This window comes from Ochotona curzoniae, unplaced genomic scaffold (assembly GCF_017591425.1).
Source record: "Ochotona curzoniae isolate NIBS_2020 unplaced genomic scaffold, NIBS_Ocur_1.0 scaffold_3835, whole genome shotgun sequence".
NCBI lineage: Eukaryota > Metazoa > Chordata > Mammalia > Lagomorpha > Ochotonidae > Ochotona > Ochotona curzoniae.
In genome coordinates this window covers 29,497,104-29,520,772 of record NW_024467114.1, presented here as the reverse complement: position 1 = coordinate 29,520,772, position 23,669 = coordinate 29,497,104, and the positions used below count along the sequence as shown (strand labels likewise).

General features: G+C 47.8%; 1 protein-coding gene across 1 annotated transcript in view; it reads right to left on the bottom strand.

Annotated features, from left to right (window-relative positions):
• RAPGEF5 (Rap guanine nucleotide exchange factor 5) overlaps positions 1 to 23,669 on the bottom strand; it is a 205,712-nt gene that overhangs the window by 82,106 nt on the left and 99,937 nt on the right. The window contains exons 8-9 of the mRNA XM_040965145.1: positions 18,319 to 18,392; positions 8,260 to 8,385 (exon numbers count right to left, since the gene is read on the bottom strand). Of these exons, the coding sequence (XP_040821079.1) occupies positions 8,260 to 8,385; positions 18,319 to 18,392 (200 nt within the window). The remainder of the gene's footprint in view (positions 1 to 8,259; positions 8,386 to 18,318; positions 18,393 to 23,669) is intronic.

Below are 23,669 nucleotides of genomic sequence, written 5' to 3'. Positions count from 1 at the left end.
AGGTGGATGTGTGTCCCAGGTGGCATCTTAATCACCACATCAAATAGTTGCTTCCCCAGTCAAGTTTTTAAAGGGTAACAATGATGTACAGTATGTCCTTAGGCAAAGCTGACAGGTTCTCACTGAGCTGACATTAGCACATTGTACCCTTGTTCTAAGTCTTCAGTGCCTATGTTGGTTCCTGCTTCAGGTGCCACCAAGAGATCACTGTGCAAGGAAGCAGATGGGCCAGTGGGACTTGCTCTCCTCCCCACCAGCCCTGCACAGCAGTGGAGGAATCTCCAGCATGGGAATCTAGGCTTCTCTCTCTCTCCTACTCAAAACTTTCATGCAGTTAGAAGGTGCTCCTGATGCAGTACTTGGCAAGACCCTTGCCCCCACAGCCTCTGGTCCCTGAGCTGTCTGGCTTTCAGAGATGTCACAGACCCTGCACACAGGGACCCTCACACCATCATGTCTATTTGTGTCCCTGCCTGGTGTATCCAGTCCTCCTCACTGCCCACAACAGAGCCCCAGGTCTGTCGCTTCCTAAGGGAAACTTGCATGAGGCCCTGGACTCATCGACAGCCCTGCTAGGTACCTCCAGTGCACCTGTTTTAGCACCTACTCCACAGGGAACTGTGAGTTCACCCAGTGCTTAGAAATACTTGCATGCTTATTTGTTTATTTATTTGAAAGGCAGAAAGAAGCAACCAGAGACCCCTTCTCTACTGATCCATTGCTCAGCTGCTCACAGCTGCCATGGGCCAGATCACAGCTGGGGACCAGGAATTAAGACTTCCATGTGAGTGGCCAGGACCCATGCACTTGAGCCATTGCTTGCTGCCTCCCATGGCATGCCTGAAGAAAGAGCTGCACATGAAGTGGGACCAAAATTTACACATCAGCACTCTGACACAAGCAGCAGGTGTCCTGGGAGCTGCCTTCCCTGCTAAGCCAAGTACCTGCTTTGAGCCTCTGGATTTCCTAGGAAATTCATGACTGTCACTCGCTGCCGCTGGCTCGTTCCCATTTCCTGTTTGATTTCTCTTGTCTCCCGGCCCTGGCAGTATATAGCTGTCATGAAGTACAGTCCTCTGTCACTTTCCTTTGCCCCTTTTGGTCTTAACAATGTTCATGCATCCATGATCAACTCAAATGAAAACCCAGCAGTAGAGGCTTGCTACGGTTACCTGATCAGACAAGTGTCTGTGCGGCATTAGCTCTGTCACATTAATGCAGACCAGGGGCTGGCTGTGAGCAAAACGGAGAAGAAAGGAAGACAAGGTCACCCAGGGTCTGGGGTCAGCCCTATCCCAGGGGTACAGGATGGGGGGAATGACTGCAGAGCCAAAGGCAAAGGAAAGCCTTTATTTTTCAAGACCTCCATTAATGATTTCCCAGCCACACTGCAGGTGACAGAGCTATTTTAATTTCTGCAGGAATAGCAATATCATAAACCCAGACTGGCGTCCATAGAGCCAGGACTAAGGGATCCTTGGATAATGTGAGTTTGACAAAGCACCGTCACAGAGTCAGTATCCATTTCCTTAGATTGGGCTTTTAAAAAAGAAATTCAACTGTTTTCAGACAAACAATCAGCAACATGACAAATTCTCTCTTGAAAAAGGCTGAAACTCATTTTAAGAAGAAAAAGATGCGCCTTGCATGTGGGTTTGTTTCAAGAACCTAAAAATATAGCTAATGAGGCAGATGGCTATGCCAGATAGCAGGGCACACAGGGACCTGTGCCATCAGTCTGGCTGCTGGTTTGTGTTGGAGGAGACGAGTTATGATTTAAAGAGCATAGAGAGTGGATGAAGCTTGTGAACCTGGCTCCCGAACAGACAGAAGAGCCTGGGTGGCTGCTGGTGTGAAATCAAGCATTTGCTGGATTTCAGTCCATCTCCTAAAATGCTAGGAGACTATCCAGACCCTCCTGGCCCTTCCTAACACCACAGGCCGTCAGGAACAGCTGTTATCTCCCTGCAGGTCCTTTGCCCAGCTGCCCTGCACAGCGGAATGCTGACTGTATGGGGCTGGCATTGTGGGGCAGCTTACTGTGATACTGGCATTCCAGATCAGAGTGCCAGTTTCAGCCCTGGATGCTTCCTATCCAGGCCCTTGCTGAATGAGCCTGGGAAGGCAGCAGAAAACAGCCCCAGCATGCCTGGGCCTCTGCCACCTGTGTGGGAGACCCAGACCGAGTGCCAGGCTCCTGGCTCAAGCCTGGCTCAGCTCTGGTCATTGTGGTCACTTTGGGGGTGAACCAGAAGATGGAAGATCTATCTTTCAACAACATAAAATAAATATTGAAGAAAAGGGATTTATAATAATTACCAACCATGCTATAAAAGACTATCTTTAATTAGTGAGTAAGCCTCAAGTAACACTGAGATTGCTTGAAACCTTACTCACACAGACATATAATACATGTCTGAACACAGAATGATAAACCACTTTCGTAAGAAGCAAAGAGAATTTTCCACCTTACATCTAAGTACTGCTAAATCATACCAAAAAAGTAGGGAAAAGTTGGGAAGAGATGGAGATCCACTCTTACCATTGACAGTAAGAGCTGAGGACACCAAGCAATGCTTCTCCCCCAGTCACCCTCAAACAGGGAGCCTTGACGTCAGTCAGTTTCCGGGAAGAGGCTGCAGGAAACCGAGAAGGAAGCCATAGGGCAAGGGGAGTGCTGGGCGACCGGGCCCTGGCAGCCACTGGGCCTCCCCCCTCAGCTTCAGAATCAGCAACCTCCTTTCCGCCCTTCCCGCCCCTGTGAAGTGGGAAAGCGGAAAGAAGCGGGTGGGTCCAGACTTAACAGAGGAACTGGGTGGGGTGGGGCCCCTGGCCTCAGTTCTGCAAGAGGAGCCGGGTGTGCAGGTAGAGGGGTTGGCTCAGCTCAGGAGCTTTCCTTGACACTGCTGATCTACAATGGAATGGAATGCATGGTGAAGTGTCAGTCACATCTAGGGGAAGAGATGGTTTTTCTGGGAAAGTGTGCCTTTGTCATCCAGGAAAACAGCAGCAGTGCTGGGACACAGATGAGCTTGTCAAGTCCCAGATGGAGTTTTCTCCCTCCCTTCTTCTCCCCAGGCCCACCTCCTTGGCATTGTCCCTCTCCTCCAGGATGTCGGCTTCCTGCACCCCCTCTTTGGAACACCCTCATGGCTCATGGTGCCTGGCTCCCCAGGCAAGGAGTCCCAGGATCTCTCCCAGCCCAGCTCTGCTCTCTCACCCTTCAACCAGCTATTAGATGGAAATGACATCACTGACTTCACAGACATCTAGCCTCATCCCCATTTTCATTTGTTTACTTATTTGAAAGGTAGGGTGACAGTATGACACAGAGCACCATTGGCTGGGGCTGGATGAGGCCAAAACTAGGTGCCTGGCATGCCATCTGGGTCTCCCATGTGGTTGGCGGGGGCCCAAACACTTGGGTCCTCTTTCGCTGCTCTCCTAGGCACATGAGCAGGAAGCTGGATTGGAAACGGAGAGCTGGGACCTAAATAGGCTCCCATATGAGATTCCTGCATCATGAGCAGTGAAATAACCTACTGTGCCACAACACTGCCCCCCAAGTCCTCTTCTGAATGAATACGAAGGGAACCAGGGACTCAATGGTTCCTCTTGGTGGTGTGGAACTTCTAGGACCTCAGAGTCTCCCCAAGTCTGGCCCCATTCTTAGTCCCCAGTATATCTCTCTCCTCTCCCTGAGCCTTAAGGTGAATGTATTTCTGAAGAACCTCTTGTATACTGACCTCTCTCCCTCCCTCGAGGAATATCCGAATGGAACTTGAAACCTGAAGTCCCGGTCTATTTCTACCTCTGTTGCCAAGAGAGAAGTCTGTTCTCCCCCTCCTCTCCCATCTCCTCTGTGTGTCCCTTGGGGTCGGCATCACTGCCTCATTGCTTTCAATCTAATTTTCTTATTTATTTCATGTGTTATGTGAAGGTGAGTGAGTGAGCAAGAGAGACAGAGAGAGACTTCTGTCACCTGCTGGTTTACTTACTTCCCACATATCTGCAGCAGACCGGGCTACGCCAGGCCAAAGCCAGAAGGTCAGAACTCAACCCAAGTCTCTCATGGGGGTGGCAGGAACCCCAGTACTTGAACCATCATTTGCTTCCTTGCAGGATGTACTTAAGGAGCTAGTTGGATTAGAAGTAGAGAAGTTGGGACTTGAACCAGGCACTGTGACATGGGAGGCAGGGTGTCCCATATGGCATGCGCACTCATGCTAGTGCCACTGCTTCCATTTATCTCATTTCCTGGAGGGAGCCTCTCCTCACTACAGCTGGACTATACTGGGTGAGGACTCACCATATATTATTTCAGATCCTCTACAACACAAAACATAAAAGCTCCATCAGTAAGTGATGGAGACCATTCCAGAGTAACAGAATAGTAACACATCCAGGGCCAGGCGGGTCAGGAGAGCAATCCTGAAGTCACAGTCAAGGCTGAAGAAGATACACACAGAGCTCAACATAATGCCAAGGCTTTGCCCAAAGAAGCCAGCTAACGAGGGGGTGACCAGACATTCCAAAGGTCTGAGCTATAAAGAAGTCTCTGTGATGGCTGCTGAAGTGCCAGCAAGGTGAACAGGGACATCTTAGAGAGCAGAAGCGTACTTCATGGAAGCAAAGTGAGGTGACAGTTTACCTAGCTGTTAGGACAAAGAGGACTAGCCACTCTGCTGCTCAAGCAGACTAACGTTACGTTGACCATCGGCCTGAAGAAATCAGGATGAAAATTCAAAAATGTTTCCTATGGAGTGGTACACAGGTTCCCTATTACCAACTGTCAGATTCTGACAATGTTATCATCCACACAGCCCTTGCACATCTCCCACCTTGATGGGGGCCAGTGTCCCGGCCTGGCTCAGACCCGCAGCCCTCACTAGACTCCCAGCTGTCCCTCTCCAGGGCGTCTCTCCAGCCCTTCCCTCTCCCTGGCTCAGCATTCCTCTACATCGGGGGCCAGAGAGATCTTACAGACGCCGCGTCCGATTATGCCACTTTCCTCCTTTGATGGCGTCCCTGTGCCAGAAGGGCAAGCCCAAACGCCATGGGGTGCTTTACTGGGTCTTTCATAACCAACACCTGCTTGTCTTTTCTAGCATGCACTTTCCTGTTCCCTGTGAGTCACCCTCGGCACTGTAGCTCTGTCTTCCTGTCCCTCCCTCTGTCTAAAGAGCTCTCCTCCTGCCCTGCTCTTCTCTCTTGACCTCAAGGTTAAACTCAGAAGGCCTCCCCATCCACCATATAAGAACACACATCCCTTTCTGTATTGATACAACTGTAGAATCCAGACCAGGAAATATGGTGCCCACACGGGAGGCCATCTCTTTTTAAAGAACTGAGCGCTGCACATCAATCCTAGGATCATAACATACAGAGACACGCCCAGTTCCTGTACCATTCTTGTAGTCTCAGCAATAATAACCGTTAACGCTTAGGAAAGAACATGGTCTCGTTTTGCCCACAGCCAGTTGATACACAATAGAAAAGCTGATGTTTCCTGGGAAGCGCATGATTATTACACATCAGAATTTTTCATGTTGCAAAAATACCTTGGCAAAAGCACAGTGATGTGTTTCTCCAACAGCCTGTATGTAGAATCATGGCATGTACCAGTTTCATAGCAGAAATGATAAGGCATACTGGCAAACAATACAAGATTCTGTCACTCATTTCTTCCCCTGTGCAGTAGCAGCTTTTCAAAGTGAACTTCGTGTTTGGCATGTCAGTGGCCTTCTGAAATCGGTGACAAATTTACTAAAAAGAACGACTTGACTGCACAGGGATCTTGGATGACAACTTAAATTTCACCATTGCCTACTTAGCTTTCAGCCTAGGCATGGTAGATGAAACCTTTTCAAAATGATAAAGGAAAGGAAATCCGTGTGTGTGTGTGTGTGTGTGTGTGTGTGTGTGTGTGTGTGTGTGCGTGCGTGCGCGAGACTGCAGGATCTGGCCATTATTGTTACAAGAAGAGGAAACAGCAGACGTAGGTTTGCATTCAGAAAAGGGCGGCTTCCTCTGCCGGCCAGTTTTCCGTGAGCAGGAGCAGATGACTGACCGCTGCTGAAATAAACCAAGGGCGGGAAAAATGAAAATCCTGAATACCACGCCCTTCACAGAAGGCCACGGTCCATAGACATCCAAAGGATCGGACAGCCTGAAATACAGTGTTAGGCAGTTTTTAAACCCCAGTAATTCACTGTTAAAAGCATAAGCATCTCACAGCAAGTAAATCACTCAGTGACATACTACGTCACTCAACACAGGCCCTGGCTGTTGACTGGTTCAACTGGCCTTATCCTGCAGGAGAGAACCTGCAATAAGGCTGCATTTACATTTCTCACTAAGCCAATAATGATGATGATGATGATGATGATAATAATAATAAAGATCCTAAGAATTGGCTTTTTCTCACTTTCAGCTTCAAGGAAAACCTATCCAGAGGAAGGCCCAAATCCCTTGTTTATCTTTGCGCCATCTCTGCTCTCAGAAACACGAACATTTCGGAGTTGCTAATTTTGCATCTGTTGCAGGACATTTACACATGAAGTATAAAAGAAAACCTCAAACCTTTGTGTTCTACTTTTGCAAACTCAAAATGAAAGCTTAGAGGCAACAGAGAACAAACAGCCATAAGCAGAGGCTCAGACCTCTAAATCACTGACTTTCTTTGACAAGATCACCATCAAGTTCCCATTTTGATAGCTATGAGTTTGGAGGCGCTTGTCATCTCAGCGGCAGCACTTCCAGGCAATGTGCTAGGCCGCACTAAATGGAAGACGAGGGAAACATGGGCATATTCTATAATAAACACAGAGCTGTCTGCGGCCTGGTGCTCATCATATCTGATCCTGGTGGGTGGGGCTCTGCTCAGAAAACACGGCCCTACCTCAAGCCGCTACTGACTTCTTGAGAGAGAAAAATGCTCTCTCAGTCTAAACTGTGTCAAGCTTTCACATCATCCATGGTGAAGACTCACCCTGATTCCAGAGACGCTTACATGCACAGAAACATCTATCTTGAGATTGGCAAGATATGGCATCTGAAACGTGCTGCTCTTCTGATGAAAACGAGGCACGGAACACAGCGTATTGAAGCAGCTACCGATGTTACCATACTCAAGTCTCCCAAAGCCACCACAGGGGGACAGCAGACTGTTCTGACATAGTCAAGCTTAGAGGTGATTTTAGAAGATTTTCCAACACCCCACGCCCTTCAGTGATCTCTGGCACAGTGAACACTTCACCTGCAACCAACTTGGTGATCTCCTCCATCACAGACCTGGAAAAGGCCTGCTTATTCTCCTCTATGAAACAACCATTGCAATCCCATGGTACACTGTTCGCGACAGGTTCTCAGGCCAGCCTTAAACAGCTCACCTCTGTTGCCACTCAGGAAAACCCTGCCATCCCTATGGATGGAGCTGAAGCAGGAAACCATGAAGGAAAGAGAACAACTCCCCACTGGGAAACTGGAGCCGCAGGGAGACAGGTGTCTGAGCACAGAAGAATGTTCTCTTCCATGAGCAATTTTGGCCAGAGCAGTACAACTCACAAACAACAACAAAACCAGCCGTGGCCAGCACGGAGCGGGTGAGAGCAGTGCCACCATCTTCCCGGGGTGATGGATGCTGGTCCACTCCCTTGTAGGACTGCCCATGAATGCCCACTTTCAGGGGCACCAGGCGGCTTGTCCCTTTCCCCAGCTTTAGCCGCGTCCACACAGTATCACTCTTGTTGGGGCACAAGCATTCGTAAGACACTTGGCAGAGCTCCCCTCTGACCCTATCTCGCTGGGTGCCAGCATCTGTCAGCTGCTCTTTGGGTCCTGGCGATTGTGGAGTGGCTAGGGACACAAACTCGCTGGGTACTAGGGCCACCCCTTTGTCCTCCACATCAAAGAATGCTGGAATGATTTTTTGAAAATCCATGTTCTCCAGACTACCTGATGTGACAAAACATCCTAAAGCCAAAACAAAAACAAATACACACTAAGTCCTGTGGTTAGGACCAAAAGTCCACATGCATTCATGCTGGCTGGAAGGCTACTCCCTGTGCCTACAGGATTTAACTCTCAAGCAGAACTATCTTATAAAGACAGGGTCTCGGGGTTACAGAACATTTTTACCAATGAGGATGCCTTGTAGGGAGGAATCCCACTCTTCCAGAATTTAGAAGGTAAGAGAGCCAGGCTGAAGCGCTTCTCACCCCTCCATCCCTGCAGTTCCCCAACGGAAAAAGGGCTTACGTGCTCAGACTTCTCCACGTCCTTCTTGTCTGTCTGCAAAAACTGACAGTTCTCTCTCGCCAGCTTCTGGACCAGTTCGATCCTCCCGAGGTCATCTCTCCCTTGGAGCTTGCACATTACTCCCGCCTTCAGAGTTGGAGAGAAAGCGAAGATGTATTTAAATCCGCAGTCCCAGGACATGACACCACTGCAAGTTCACCTTATAAACAGTTCATTTTCTTCTCATTTTTTCCCTTTGCCTGAGACAGAGAAGGGGAGCATTAAATCATGGTCTTGCTAAGACGAATGTGTCTTTCTGCGATAGCAATGATTTTAATGTAAGAATGCCATGCCAAGAGACTCGAAGTTGAGATCACAGATCAGCCTGCTCTTACGAGTTCAAGGCAGAGCAAACTAAACCATTTGCCTCTCCGTGTGTGCCTGATATGCCACTATTTGTTTGTTCCTGACAGCCTGTTTCCTGTTACATAAGCACAGCCTAGCAAGAGGTTAAAAACTCATGGGAAAGTTAGCCAGGAACTACTGGGGCAAAGAAGGGTGGGGAGATACAACGTCCTAAAAATAACAGGCTACCACCTCCCAATGGTTTTTTTTTTTTTTTAAACTCTGCTAGATCATTCCATACACAGATACATACCTAACCAGAAGAGTGCAACCTTTTTTTCTAAAACTGGAAAATTACCACGGGACATTCATGAAATACTTCCCATGTTACATGAGATGAAAAAAAAAAGGAGAATATTTTTATTAGCCATAAGAAATGGGAACAAGCAAGCTTGAAGCTCTATTCATCACACCTTGGAAATCACCCCCAAAAAGCATTACTGAGGGTCAAAGAAGAGTATGCGGGGAGAGAGGGGCAAGAGGAAGACATGACTAGGACTGGATTAGGAAGAAATAACACACAGATTCTTAGCTGCCTCTTGCATTCTTTCCAAAATGCCTCATCCTGATGTCCCAAGGCATGGAAGAGATCGGAGGCTATTGTAGGCAGGAACAGGCAAGATCATGGAATCTGTGTTTCACCCAGCACAACCCACAGCATCGCAATGTGTGGGGTAAGATGAACAAACGTGGGGAGTGCCCGGCACAGCAGCACAGGCTGGTGCTGCTGGCAAGGGGGACTCCTGGATACAGGGAAGTGTCCATGCTTTGTCCCGGGAGGCAGTGGCATCCCTTTATCTGACAGCTCATCTAACTAGGAAGGAAGGAAGCCAACAGAGAGATGTGCACAATGGCTCAAATCTCAGGTTCCCAGATGCAGCGTGTGGAATTCCTCCACTGCCGTCACAGACTTATTTTTGCAGTGCCACTCACGGCTGCATCTCTAGTTCTTCCCTTCTGAAGTTTTCCTGGACAAGGAATCTGTTTATCTTGAGACACTGCTGGAAAGTCCCTTATCATGCTAGACAAAATCCTGGTTTTGTCCATGACCTTCAGTACCGCTACCCCTTCTCCCCTGCAAGCACTGGGAAACAGGCCTGCTCCTTATCCAGTGTGACAATCTTCCAGAAACACTTGAGGACAAAGATTTATAGTATCCTCCTTCTGGCATTCTCCAGATTGAATCCGATGCATTATTTTATTCATTAATTTCTTCTCTCAGCCAGATTTTTCTTTCTTAAGGATTAATTTCACTTATTTAAAAGGCAAAGTGGAGACTAGGTATAGTGGCATAGGAAGCTAATCCTCCACCTGTGGCACCAGACATCCAAAATGGATATCATTTGTAGTCCTAGCTGCTCCACTTCTGATCCAGCTCTCTGCTAATGTCCTGGAAAGGCGGCAGAGTATGGCCCAAGTCTTTGGGGCCCTGTGCCCATGTGGGAAACTCAAAAGAAGCTCCTGGCTACCAGCTTCGGGCCAGCTCAGCTCTGGCTGTTGCAGCCATTTGGGGAGTGAACCAGCAGGGGTCAGGAGTTCTATCCAGGTCTCCCATGTGGGTGGTAGGGGTCCAAGCACTTGGCGCTATTTTTTGCTGCATTCCAAAGTGTATTAGCTGCATCAGTAACAGAGTATCAGGATCCTGAACTGGTCCTCTAGGATGGGATTCAGGTACCCTGAGCAGTGACTGTGCCCCACGGAAATCTTGTTTTGTTTTTAAGATTTGCTTCTTTGAAAAATCAAAATTAGCAAGAGATATTCCATTGCTGGTTTACTCCATAATTACCAGAGTAGGTGGAGCCAGGAGCCTGGAATTCTATCCAGGCCTCCCATGAGTAGCAGGAGCTGGACTAGAAGTAGAACACCCGGGGGGTCCTGAAACCTGTGTTCCTATGGGATGCCAGTGTTGCAAGAGGTGGTGTAACTTACTACGACCCCATGCAGGCTCCTCAAAGTCTTTTTTCGACAGTTATTATCTAAGGAGCACTGTGGGCTTGATTATCCTGCATAAATGCATCCACAAATCAGGTAGAAACCAAACCAGAAAACCTTGACAGACATAACTCCTTGTTAAATTGTAAGAGGGGAAGTAAATATGAAATAATTAGGTTAATCTGAAAGCCATTTTAGAATCAATAGATGGAAGATCAATATCTCTTTTCCTCTTCCTCTCTCTGTACATCTTTCAAATAAATAAATGGGAGCATAAGGGGGGCACTTCTCCACCCACCCACCCCGGGCAGCCAACGCGGCAGCACTCCTTGGAAACGCTGCAGGGAGCCACCGGCACTCTGGGACGCTTTCACAGTTTCACAATTTAGGGCTTTAATTTCAAGAAACCCATGAATTTATTAACATGTTTAGGAGCTTTGCAAGATAAATAACAGTTCTTGATACAGACCTTCACATTCTTCGTCTATTTCATTTGTCTATGTGAAATTAATTACAAACAGTTTGCCTAACACTGTTAAGCCAGGAAGGAAAAGAAAAATATAAAGATGAATGTGTAACTGTCAGAAGAGTTATTTAAGAACCTTATTTCAAGGTCTGTTTAGAATAAATGAAATTCTCCATGATGCATAATTAAAGCTATTCATATGATCCTCAATATTTGAGAAGAATAAATATTATGACTACAAATGCAAAGTCTGTTTGCTTCATACATCAAGTCCTAGCACTTTAGGCTCCAGGAGCCGGCATGGTGATGCAGTGTGTTAAGCCACCACCTGTAATGCTCCAGTCTCACACAAGCGCTAGTTTGAGTCTCAGCTGCTCCATTTCCGATTCAGCTTCCTGATAACGTGCCTGGGAAGGCAATGAAAGACGGGCCCCAAGTACAAGGGCCCTGACATCTTTGTAGGAGTTCCTGGCTCTTGGTTTTAGCCTCGCCTTGACCTGGCAGTTGCAGCCATTTGGAGAGCAAACCAGCAAGTATAAGATCTTTCTCTCTTGCTCTCTTTCTGTGGCTCTGCTTTTCAAATAAATAAATGTTTAAAAAATGTGGAGTCCAGGCACGGGTGTTTGACATAGCAATTTAGACATTAATTAAGGAGTCCAGTTCCCCAACTGGAGTATCTGGGTGTGAGTTGTCAGTGCAGATCCTGGGAGGTATCAGGTGATGGTTCAAGTTAGCATCTTCACTCATGTGGGAGACCTAGACTGAGCTTCCAGGTTCTGGCCTCAGTCTGGCCCAGACCTGGCTATGCAGGCACCTGGGGAGTGAACTAACAGATGGGAGTGTGTGTTCTCTCCCCATCTCTGTCTCTTTCTCTCTCTTTACCTCCACCTCTCAAAGAACATACAAATGAGTTTCAGAAACTCGCCAGGAACCTGTTGCAATGGCTCAGTGGCTAAGTCCTTGCTTTACATCTGCTGGGATCCCATATGGGCACTGGTTCATGTCCTGGCTGCTCCATTTACCATCCAGCTCCCTGCTTGTGGCCTGGGAAAGCAGCCGAGAACGGCACAAGGCTTTGGGAAACTGCACCCACATGAAAGAAGCTTCTGGCTCCTGGCTTCAAATCGGCTTAGCTCCAGCCATTGCGGCCACTTGGGGAGTGAACCAGATCTTTGTCTCCGTCTCTCCTTCTCCCTGTAAATGTGCATTTCCAATAAAAATAAATAAATCTTTAAACACACACACAAAAGTCAGATACATTCCCTTAGTGCTAAGATGAAACCTGGACAGAATTTCCTTAGGAACGGCTTCATGGGTGACAAATGAACAGCACTTCTGTGACAAAGGTCAAAGAGTACAGCTCTTTTTGTGAAAATATTTCTTATCTTAATCTTGCAAAAACATAGAAACAAAAATATGGTTTTTTTGGGGGGGGAAGGAAAAAATAAGGCAAAAAGTATGTACCTTCTTTCAGGAAAGCAGTTTTACAATAACAGACTGTTACTTACTACTAACGCAATTGAATACACAGGATATTCACATAAATCTGTTTTGATTACTATAAAACACATTCATTCTGTTACAAATGAAGCCTTGTAGAGGAATTCACAAAAAAATTTTTTTGGCCGTTTCATTTTTATATATTATTTTGATAACATTGGGTTTTTTTTCCCTTAAGATTTATTTATTTTTATTGGAAAATCACATTTACAGAGAAAAGGAGAGAGACACAGAGAAAGATCTTTCAACCACTGGTTCACCCCTCCAAGTGGCTGCGACGGCCAGAGCTGAGCTGATCTGAAACCAGGAGCATCTTCTGAGTCTCCCAGGTAGGTGCAGGGTCCAGAAGCTTTGGGCCACCCTCCACTGCTTTCCCAGGCCACAAGCAGAGAGCTGGAAGGCAAGTGGAGCAGACAGGACTCACACCAGTGCCCAAATGGGATCCCAGCACATGAAAGTTGAGGACTTTACCCGGTAGGCTATTGCACTGGGCCTAGTATTATTGTTTTTCTTAAAAAACATTTTCTGTATTTGATTTATTTGAAAGACAGAAACACACAGATATTTTCCATCTGATTGGATATAGTCAGACCCTGGCACCTGGAACTCAATCCATGTTTTCACATGTGTCAGAGGAATATCATGTGCTGGCTCCCAGGGTGCATATTAGCAGGAACTTGGAATCATTAGTGGAGCTGGGACTCAAACCCACTTGAATGTGGGATGTGGGCATCCCAAACGTTTCCTAGCCACTATTTTTGCTGTTTTGGACAGAAAATATACATAGCAGCATAAAAACAGATGGGTTGAGATGATATTCTATTGTATATATACCTGCTTATAAAACATAAAATATTAAGAATCCTTTTTGGGCCCGGCGCGGTGACGCAGTGTTTAAGGTCCTCGCCTTGCACGCCCGGGATCCCATATGGGCGCCAGTTCTATCCCGGCAGCCCCGCTTCCCTTCCAGCTCCCTGCCTGTGGCCTGGGAAAGCAGTCGAGGACGGCCCAAGGCTTTGGGACCCTGCACCCGCATGGGAGACCCAGAAGAGGCTCCTATCTTCGGACCAGGATAGCATGGACCGTTGAGCTCACTTGGGGAGTGAGTCATCGGACGGAAGATCTTCCTCTCTGTCTCTCCTCTCTGTATATCCGCCTTTACAATAAAAAATAAAATAATAATAATAAAAAAAAGAATCCTTTTTGGGAAAATTTGGAAGACAGGTTATAGTGAAAAAAAGATAAAAAATTTCAACTTCAGGACAGCAAATACTTGAAGTTTTAAATTTCTGCAGAGAGGGCCCGGCATGATGGCGCAGTGGTTAAAGTCCTCGCCTTGCATGCCCGGGATCCCATATGGGCACCGGTTCTATCCCAGCAGCTCCACTTCCCTTCCAGCTCCCCGCCTGTGGACCCTGCACCCGCATGGGAGACCCAGAAGAGGCTCCTGGCTTCGGATCGGCATAGCATCAGCCATCGCGCTCACTTGGGGAGTGAATCACTGGACGGAAGATTTTCCTCTCTGTCTCTCCTCTCTGTATATCCGCCTTTCCAATAAAAGAAAAAAAATCTTTAAAAAAAATTTCTGCAGAGAAAGAAGGAAGACAATGAAAATGCCCTCCCTTTAATAATTGGGGGGAAAGGGTGTGACATGCCCAAAGGCAGAAATGCGTGATGGGAAGGGTGGTGTTCTGGGTCCCGTGAGTCACCAGGGCTGGGACATCCACGAGCTGTGGCCATCATTCGTGACTGCCAGCTCCTCGCTGGCTGCCCAGGTGGGGCACAGCCAGTTCTGTGAGGCAGTGGCTTGTTTGTGGTACCTGTGATGACATGCTGCCTGGGTGGACAGAGCCCCTCTGCACATGACACAGCCTCTGTCCAAACAGACTGAGCCCGGTGCACGGGAAACAAACCAACATGGAGCTGGTCACTGCTACTTCCTGCAGACTAGTTCCTGTGGGTCCTGCAGAACGATGCCCTCTGATTAGACTCCAAGCACAGTAATGCTAAACACGCATAAAGGACAGATGGGGTTGGGGGATGGTTTATCCTGTTCCTGCACTTGATTCCTTGAGCTTTCAGCATGAAATAGGGAGGGCGCTGAGCTTGTCTCCCTTTTTGGCTTGAGAGATTTGTACACCAGGCAAATGAGATTGAAGAGCAGTTTGCAAGGACACAAAGAGAAGGAGTAAACTCCAGTGCACTACAACATAAAGGGTTGAAAAGCATCCATCGGGGACAGATGTTCTGGCACAGCAAATGAAGCCCTCTCTTGAGGATGCCTGGCTCTTCTGTTTCTCCTCCAGTTTCTTATTAATGCAATCGGCAGCCAACAGATGATGGTTCAAGTGATTGGGTCCCTGCCTCGGCGTTGGTTTGGTCTATCCCCAGCTGTGGCCGGCATTTGGAAAGTGAGCCAGTGAAGGAAGCTCTCTGTGTCTGTCACTCTGTCAAACTAAACCACTAAAAGGATCATCTGCTATTTATTGTCAGCCCTAATTGAGAGCTTTCTTCAATATATATTTTATTAAAGTCCCATCTTCACAGATACCTGATCAAATGTTTGGCAATTCATTTTTGTAATTAACATTTATCACTACCTAAAATTAAAATGATTGATGCAGAGTGGGAGATGGGAGACCATCCAAATGATTAAGGAATCCAATGGGCAAAGGTCAGTTGAGTCACAGCAAGTTTCCCAAGTTCAGCCCGTTACAGGTGGCTCACTGAAGACCTCATTATAAGCTGACAAGGCTCAGGTATATATTAACCAAGATTTCTTCATCCTTTAGTCCTACAGAAATAGTGAAGGGACAGGGATTTTTTTAAAAAAAACTGCATCTTCTTATGAATACTATTCATCCTAACTTCTGTTTAAAAAAAGATTTATTTGAAAGGCAGAGTAATGGAGTGACAGAGAAAAAAAGGCAGGCAGGCAGGGAGGAGAGAATTTCCCATCTGCCAGCAGCCCATATCAAAGTGCTGAGATTTGTCCTGGCTACTGTTTCTCTACTGCACGTGGGAAGGGAGCTGGTGATGGTCCCGCCCCTGGGCCCCTGCACCAATGTGGGAGACCCAGGTGGAGTTCCAGGTGCTAGGCCTCAGTCTGGTCCAGTCTCAGGTTTTGTGTTTGTTTGGGGAGTGTACCAGAGGATAGAAGATCCATGGAACCATATCTGTCACTAGAACTTACAAAATCAATCATTTAATCAATAAAGAATTTGTTTTTTTAAAAAAAAGGAAAGAAAACTATGTCTCCTATGGTGACAGGAGTGTGGTGGTACCCTGCGGGAACGTCCATTTACACCTGCTGTTCAACTCACCCAGAGGCATCAAATATGAGGAAGAAGTGCTGGGATGCAAATCCAAGTAAAATTATCCTCTGCACACCAGAAATGAGATCTTTATTTTATTTTGCCTTTTACAAAAATTATGGGGGGGGGCATGTTGTGATTAAATTGCTGCTTATGACATTAGCATTTTGTACCAGGGCACCAGTGTGAGTCCTGGCTGCTCTACCTCTGATCCAGCTCCCTGCTAGTGTGCCTGAGAAAGCAGCGGACGATGGCCCAGGCACCTGGGGCCCCTGCCATTCACATGGGAAACCCAGATGGACATCCTAGTTTTGCCTTTGGACTGGCTCAGACATCGAAACGGCAGTCATTTGGGGAATGAACCAGGGGATGGAAGATATTTCTCTGTATCCTAACCACAGGGTTCACTCTCCCAATGTCCACACAACAGCTGGGACTGGGTTAACCCAAAGCAGGAGCCAGGAACTCAATCCAGTTCCCCAAGGTGGGCAGCAGGAACCCAATGACTTGATCTCTGACTGCTGACTCCCAAGTTGTGCATTAACAGGATGATGAAGTTTAGAGTGACACCAGATGTCAAACTCAGGCGGTCTGATATGGGATCACTTGTCTTCAGTGAGAGGAGAATGGAAGGGGCCAACATCTGAGGGTGGGTGATCCTGTGGACAGTGAGGCCCACCATCCCTGGGGTTGGTGACCACATAAACCCAAGATGCACCCAACATTTCCAATGGCTGAGGGGCCATTTCCCCTCATCACATATTTCATTATAGGAGGGGAAGAAGTAGTGAGTTTCCACTTGGCCTTGCTTAAAGCGTGCTCTGGAGTGAAGGCTAAGGTGTGTGAAGTACCGTGTAGCCCAGCACACAGGCTCTCATCGACTCTCCACACACAGTAGGTAGCAGGTGCATACTGCGTGTAAACTACATGCCTGTACTTTCAACCTCTTAGGGATCTGACCACGACCATCTGAATGTCTTCTTGAAGATGATGACTTGGATTCTGTGCCTAGAGTGTTTAGACAGATGAGCTTGTAGAAGGAAGCTAATTGAACAGGGGACTCTGCTGGGGAGTGGAGGAGTCAGATCACATCTCAGAGCAACTAGAGCATGTGCCAGCTGTCTTGCTTCCTAGAGCCTCCAACCCTATCATGGCTCCCAGGGAAGGCGACTCTTGGCTTTCCCACACACAGGGTCTACTCCCGAGCTTGTCCCTGAGTCGCTGCTCACATGATTTTGTTCTTACCCACAGCTTGTAAAAGTAACTTGAGTCACTGCTGCCGGATGGAATCACAGCACTCCTACATCAGGAGCTGAGCATCCTTTCGAGAAATAAAATTGTCTCTAGACTTCGGCCCCACAGAGTAAGTTCAAAACAAAGAATCGCTTCCTGCTGATGTTTAATAATACTTGTGCCATTAATGAGTTAATGATTTGTGGAGATCTTTGAGAAGGTGTCTGACACCCTGAGCTAGGACTTCCTACCTGAGTTTGTGTGAAACGCTGGGCAGTAACTTCGCCATGAGTTTTGCCTACTGCATCTTTCTGAATATTATCACAGCAAAACAACTTAAATTGGTGGAAACATTACAGGCTGTGCCACCTGACTGAAAGCATCCACGTGACGGTTCTGGAAGGAATTCATAGATTCAGAACCTATAGTTTAATCAGATGGGGAATCTTCTAACCCCCCCCTTTGGTATAAAGCTAACAGTTCATACAGCACGAGGATGCCATACTTCTTATACCACATTTAGAGGAAAAGTTGCTCCAGAAAAGCAGATCCATGCCTGACACAGATCTTTGTAAAGTGAGAAATCCCAGCTGTGGGAGCCACCGGCCACCTTATTCCCCTGAGTAAGCTCCCACCATCCTCAGGGAATGTGGTACCCTCAGGGCAACCTTTCTTCCTTTTATTATCATTACTTTGAGATTTTTTTTTTTTTCATTTGAAAGGCAGAATGACAGAGACAGAGAGCTCTTCCATCTGTTGGTTCACTCCCCAGGATCCGGCTCCAAGGCTTGGGCCATCTCCTGCTGCCTTCCCAGGTGTGCTGGCAGAGAGCTGGGCAGGAAGCCTGACATGCACAGCTTGAACTCGTGCTCAGATGTGGGGTGATGGGTGGCGACTGCCTAACTTACTGCTGCACCTGCCCGTTCTGTGCTTCTCCCCTTACTACTTCTCCTGACTACGGGAGGGGGAACCATCTCTTTCAACTCCTCCTGCCTGTGATTCTGTCTCTTACACTTGCCTCTATCCCAGGAATCACGGTATAAATAGGATGAGCAATTTAGGGCCACTTTTGTGATTACCTTTAGATGAAAACCAAATGCTTTCTTTGCAGTAGCACAAATACTTGTGGAAGACAGAAGGGAAAGCCTGCGCCCCTTGCCAATACACCTACGGAGTCACCTCTGTTTACAAAAGGGCCCCAGGGAATTGTTGTCACAGCTCCCACGGTACCTGAGAGTCCACGACATCTTCGGCTTTTGTGGTGTTTACGTGTTTAACACTGCTTTCTTCGTCTTGTTCAACTGCTCAAAAACAGAGAGAACAATATTTTAAAAACTCAGCCCTAATAAGCAAATGTTGCAGATGATTCTCTTTCAGACAGCAGTTGGACTGCAAGCTTCAGCTAGATGACCAAAATGTAAGTATCAGGACAATTGTTTTGGTCACTGGGATGGAAAGTTAACGGATGGCACTAGGCACCCCCTTGCACACTGTCTCACTCATGGCATTGGTGGCGCTGGGGGAGTCGACCTCCATTCTGCCCCTCCCCTAGGCCCACCCAGCCCTCATTGTTATCAGCCTCGTGCTTTTTTCCCCAAGAACACACTGTGGATTCAGACAGAGGCTCCCATTCGCTTCCTGTGAGAGCAGCCATAGGCATTATTTCAGTGATAGCTTTGCAGGGTGGCTGCTGACACGCCAGATGATGAAGGAAGCACCCTATTTAACATGATCTTAGTGCTGTTACTGCAACAACTCCAGGCCATGAGGTCTCCAGCCAGCCTCTCTCTTCCCTCCCCTCTTCCTGGGTCCCTTGCTCAGCAGGTGCCATCAACTTCTACCCAAAGCCTCTCATTCCACTATCCCCCTTCTTCCATCTCTCTGGAGCTTTGCTCTCCTGAGTGTGAACCCCAGCTTCATACTAAAGGGCCTCTTGGAACCTGAGTTGCCTCTGACTCTCCATTGGCCTACTAATGCTGAGCGTCAAAAGGGTATCTGATGTGTCTCTGATCTGAGCATGGAAGCTGCAGGATTTCTCTTGTTACAGAACAGGCCCCCTCCTTTTCCCATTTACGGCACATCTGCGAGGAGCCTGGTATTAGGGTTACACCTGTGAGCAACAGGGGTGAATCCCTGACATCACAAGGTACACAGTCCACAGCACCCTCTCTGGGCAATGGTCAGTGAATCACAAAGACCATGACTAGTAATGGTCATTTTCAGACACGGGAAAGCCCAGGCCGGGATGGACTGCAGGGAACAAAGGAACAATTGGTAGAAAACCAGCTGGGGAGTTCAGAGATGAGGCAAAGGTGCTTCCCTGAGAAAAGATCTGAGAGAAGGAATGAACTACCCATGGCAGAAGCCCCAGATAGGCAACATGTCTAGGGATGGTAGAGACCATGCAAATATAGATTTGAGTATAAGCATGTGGGGTATGATGAAGAGTTTTAAACTGAGAATTGCATGATTTGATGTTGGCTTTCCAAAGACCTTTCTGGCTTTCTTAATGGACAGCGGGCTTGAGGGAAGCGAGAGGAGAACTGGGAGGCCCACAGACCACTACTGCCGGAGGGGTGACAGCTCCGACCTGGCAGATGTGATGAGTGGAAGAAGCAGGAAGATTTGGCTGCTGCTTTCTAAAGACAAAATGGAAACAACTGGTCAACGACATGAATGGGAGAAGTGGTGGCCCTAAGGAGAGTGGCAAAGCCTTGAATCCACCCACTGCATGTTCATGCTTTTTGTCCTAACTGTCCAAAGCAGGCCGGCTCTCCTGCTGGGTTGCCACCGATGGAGTTGCCATTATTCTATGTACTTTTAAACCCCACTCTCCATGTTGTGCCTTTTTAACAACAGTCACGTTGTGTACCTTTTGCTTTTCCATCCTTGCCTACTGCAGTGTGCTGCTTTCTGCGGTGCCCGCCCACAACACAGAACACACAGTACACCACTGCCAATGCTCATGGGGCCGAGCCATTCATCTCCCAGGGGCCGAGGCAGCCCAAGCTGCCTGCACCACCTCTGACTACCTGTGGCTTTCTTTGTGAAGTGCTGAAGGAGACAGGAAGGAGGTTATGGGGCCCAGTGAGCGTCACAGAGCGGGCTGAGGCAGCCCTCCAGCCGTGCCTCTAAGGCCAGGTGGGAACAAGTGTGCGTGGGCACAAGCTTTGCTCACAAAGCCCCATTCAGAACTGTTCAAACGGGGTCTCCAATTGCCACAGTTCACCCATTGGAGAGGAAATAGAACAAAGGAAAAAACTCCAGCTTTCTGTGTAAGACCAGAAGTAGGACTACAAAAGGGAAAAACAAAATGCAGAAAATATATGAAACGCCCCTTCAAGTACAAGGAGCTGTAGGACAAATTATACTCAACCAACTGAACACACATAAGGGAGGCTGGCATTGTGCTGCAGGAAGCTAAGCTGCAACCTGTGACACTGACATCCCATGTGGGCACCAGATTGAGTCCCGGCTGCTATACTTCCAATCCACCTCGCTGCTAATGTGCCTGAGACAGCAGTGGAACATGGCCCAAATTCTTGGGCCCCTGCACCCACAGGGAAGACTGGGGAGGACGCTCCTGGCCCCTCGCTTTGACCTGGCCCAGCCCTGGTCGCTGCAGCTATCTGGAGAATCAATCAGCAGACGAAAGATCTCTCTCTTTCCCACACTCTGTAACTCTTTCAAATAAATGAATAAATCTTAAAAACAAACAAACAAAACCCCCTAAAACCTACATGTAAGAAGTCTTTTCTGTGAGGGTCAGATAATATACTGATATGGAATAATTTCATTTTATCACCAACCATCCTTTGGCACTTGATGTGTGCTATTTTCTAGTTTTTCACTCTTTCAAGTTTTAGTCTTGAGGGAAATCTCAGAAATTGACATTTTAGAATATTTTATCCTCCTAGATTTATGCTTGTCTTTAAAGGAGCCTCTGGTCTGTCTGTGGTGTAGTGAATTATTATTATTTTTTTTTTTTTGCCTAACTACATTAGGTCACAGAACATGCAGGACAACGAATCAAAACCCTAGGATTGAAAGCTTCCTGATTATTGAGATTCTGGTATAATTCCTCTTCTTATTCTCTCTCTTTTTTTAATTCAAAAGGGTTTACTTATTTTTATTTCAAAGACAGAGAAGAGAGACAGAGAGAGAGAGACAAAGAGATATTCCATCTGCTGGTTCACTCCCTAAACGGCTGCAGTGGCCGGAGCTGGGCCAGTCTGAAACGAAGAGCCTGGAGCTTCTTCCAGGTCTCTCATGTGGGTGCAGGTCACCAAGCACTTGGATCATCCTCCACTGCTTTCCCAGGCAGGGAGCTAGGCTGGAAGTAGAGCAGCTAGGATTTGAACCAGAACCCATTTGCGATGCTGGTACATGGATGTTCCAGAATTGGCATGCTACATCATGGCGCCGGCCCCCTGACATAATTCTTAATATGCAGAAATGCAATTAAAGGAACAGAGAAGTGAAGAAGTAAAGTGGAGACTGAGAAGTCGGCCTCAAGTTGCTGCTTCCCCATCCACAGCAGCGCTGCACCGGCTGCCCTGTCTTTGCTGTCCACTTCACAGACCCAGAGAGGAGAGTGGCACAGCCAGGAAGGCTCTGGGTGGGATTAACTCATCATCTCTCAGCCTGCGTCCTACAAGGTGCTGCTGGGTTTTTGGGCTCAGTGCTCTTACGACAAATCAACCATAGGATTCCATTCCAGCCTAGAAATAACACTACTTCCTTAAAAATAAACACACACAATCCTAGTACCAAAAAAATGCATGTTTGCCTGCAGTTCACATCTACCACATGGGAACAAAAATGCACTGAAACCCTGATTTCCAAGGATTTATAACCATGCCATGAAGTCTCAGGCACGAAATGTCCAGATGGACGTGTCTCAAAGGGAGGGCTTGGGGGACCCCTCTGTGCACGGACTGGATAAGCAGAGATTTCCTCCCCTTGGGAGGAGGCCCTGGTGATGGAAGGAGGAGGAAGCAGTTACTTAGGTTTGACAGCTTTAATTCTTCTTTTATCTGATCGGGAGCAGGGGGAGGCTTGGGAAATTTTCCTATACAAATATTGATTCTGGGACGGCCTCTCTGCAGCAGAACACGTCCGCAGGAATGCAGGCTTCTAGGAGCCTTGCTTGCAGCCAACACAAACCATCCCCTTATCTCTCAACGCGCAGAGCATGAAAAGCAAGAAACCACTCCCCGCTTACAGAAGACACAGGCACTGAGACTCAAAGCGTGTACTCCCCGGGCCTGGTGCGGTGGCCTAGCAGCTAAAGTCCTCGCCTTGAACGTGCCGGGATCCCATATGGCTGCCAGTTCTAACCCAGTTCCCTGCTGTGGCCTGAGAAAGCAGTAGAGGATGGCCCAAAGCCTTGGGACCCTGCACCTGCATGGGAGACCAGGAAGTGCTCCTGGCTCCAGGCTTCAGATCGGCGCAGTACTGGCCGTTGTGCTCAGTGGGGAGTGAATCATCTGACGGAAGATCTTTCTCTCTGTCTCTCCTTCTCTCTGTATATCTGACTTTGCAATAAAAATAAATAAAAATATTTCAAAAAAAGCGTGTACTTTCCAACAGCACGCATAGAGTCCACTGTCATTGGCGCTGACGCAGCTAGGAGCGGCCCATTTAAACATGGTTATCTGCAGGTGAGCCATGAGGCGTCATCATGAAGCCCCTTGGTAGCCTCTTGGATTTCAGGGCTAACCTGGACAGCGCTTTCTTGTGGTCTTGGACTGGCAACAAGGTTTTCCTTCCCATGACTTTTCTCATGATCTCACGATCTTTCTCATTATGGGTGCCAGCAAAACTCTCTCAACAACTCTCCCAAGAACCTCCTGGAAGCACACGGAGGACAGGTGTCCTTGCAGAATCATGCCTCTCTAATTTCTGCTCCCTTCTGTCAAGGGAAGAGCCACAGTGACAGAAAACCTTAACACATCAACTGCGCTGTGTTAGGAGCCTTGCTTGCTAACACAATGACTGCGCTCTTAGGTGATCAGAGCTGAGCCCAGCCTTTAACAATTGGCCAGCTGGCTGAGGAGTTAAGCCCTGGACTTGGGACCCAGCTCTGCTCCTGGTCGCAGCTTCCTGCTAATGTACAGCCAGGGAGGCAGCAGCTATGGTCCAGGGAGCTCCTGCCATTCCATGGCACAGGATCTGGAATGAGCTGCTAGCTCCCACCTGCAATCTGCTCTTGGCCTCTTCTTCTACGGGAACCACTGGGAGGTGAACACAGTGGGTGAGGGCTCTCTGATTTTGGGGCTTACGCTCCATTTCAAATAAACACAAATTTTAAAAAGAAGACACAGAACATCTTAAGAGGGGCTGGCATCACGGTGCAGTGGGCTAAGCCACAGCTTGCAACATCTATATCCTTTATCAGAAACCAGGTGGAGTCCCAGAAGCTCTGCCTCCCATTCAGCTTCCTGGCAAAGGCCTGGGAAAGTTGTGGAAAATGGCACAGTGCCTGGGCCCCAGCCACCTGTGCAGAGGGCACTCTGCTGGTGTTCCAGGCTGCTGGCTTTGCCTCAGTCCGGCCCAGCCCCAACAGTCATGGCCATTGG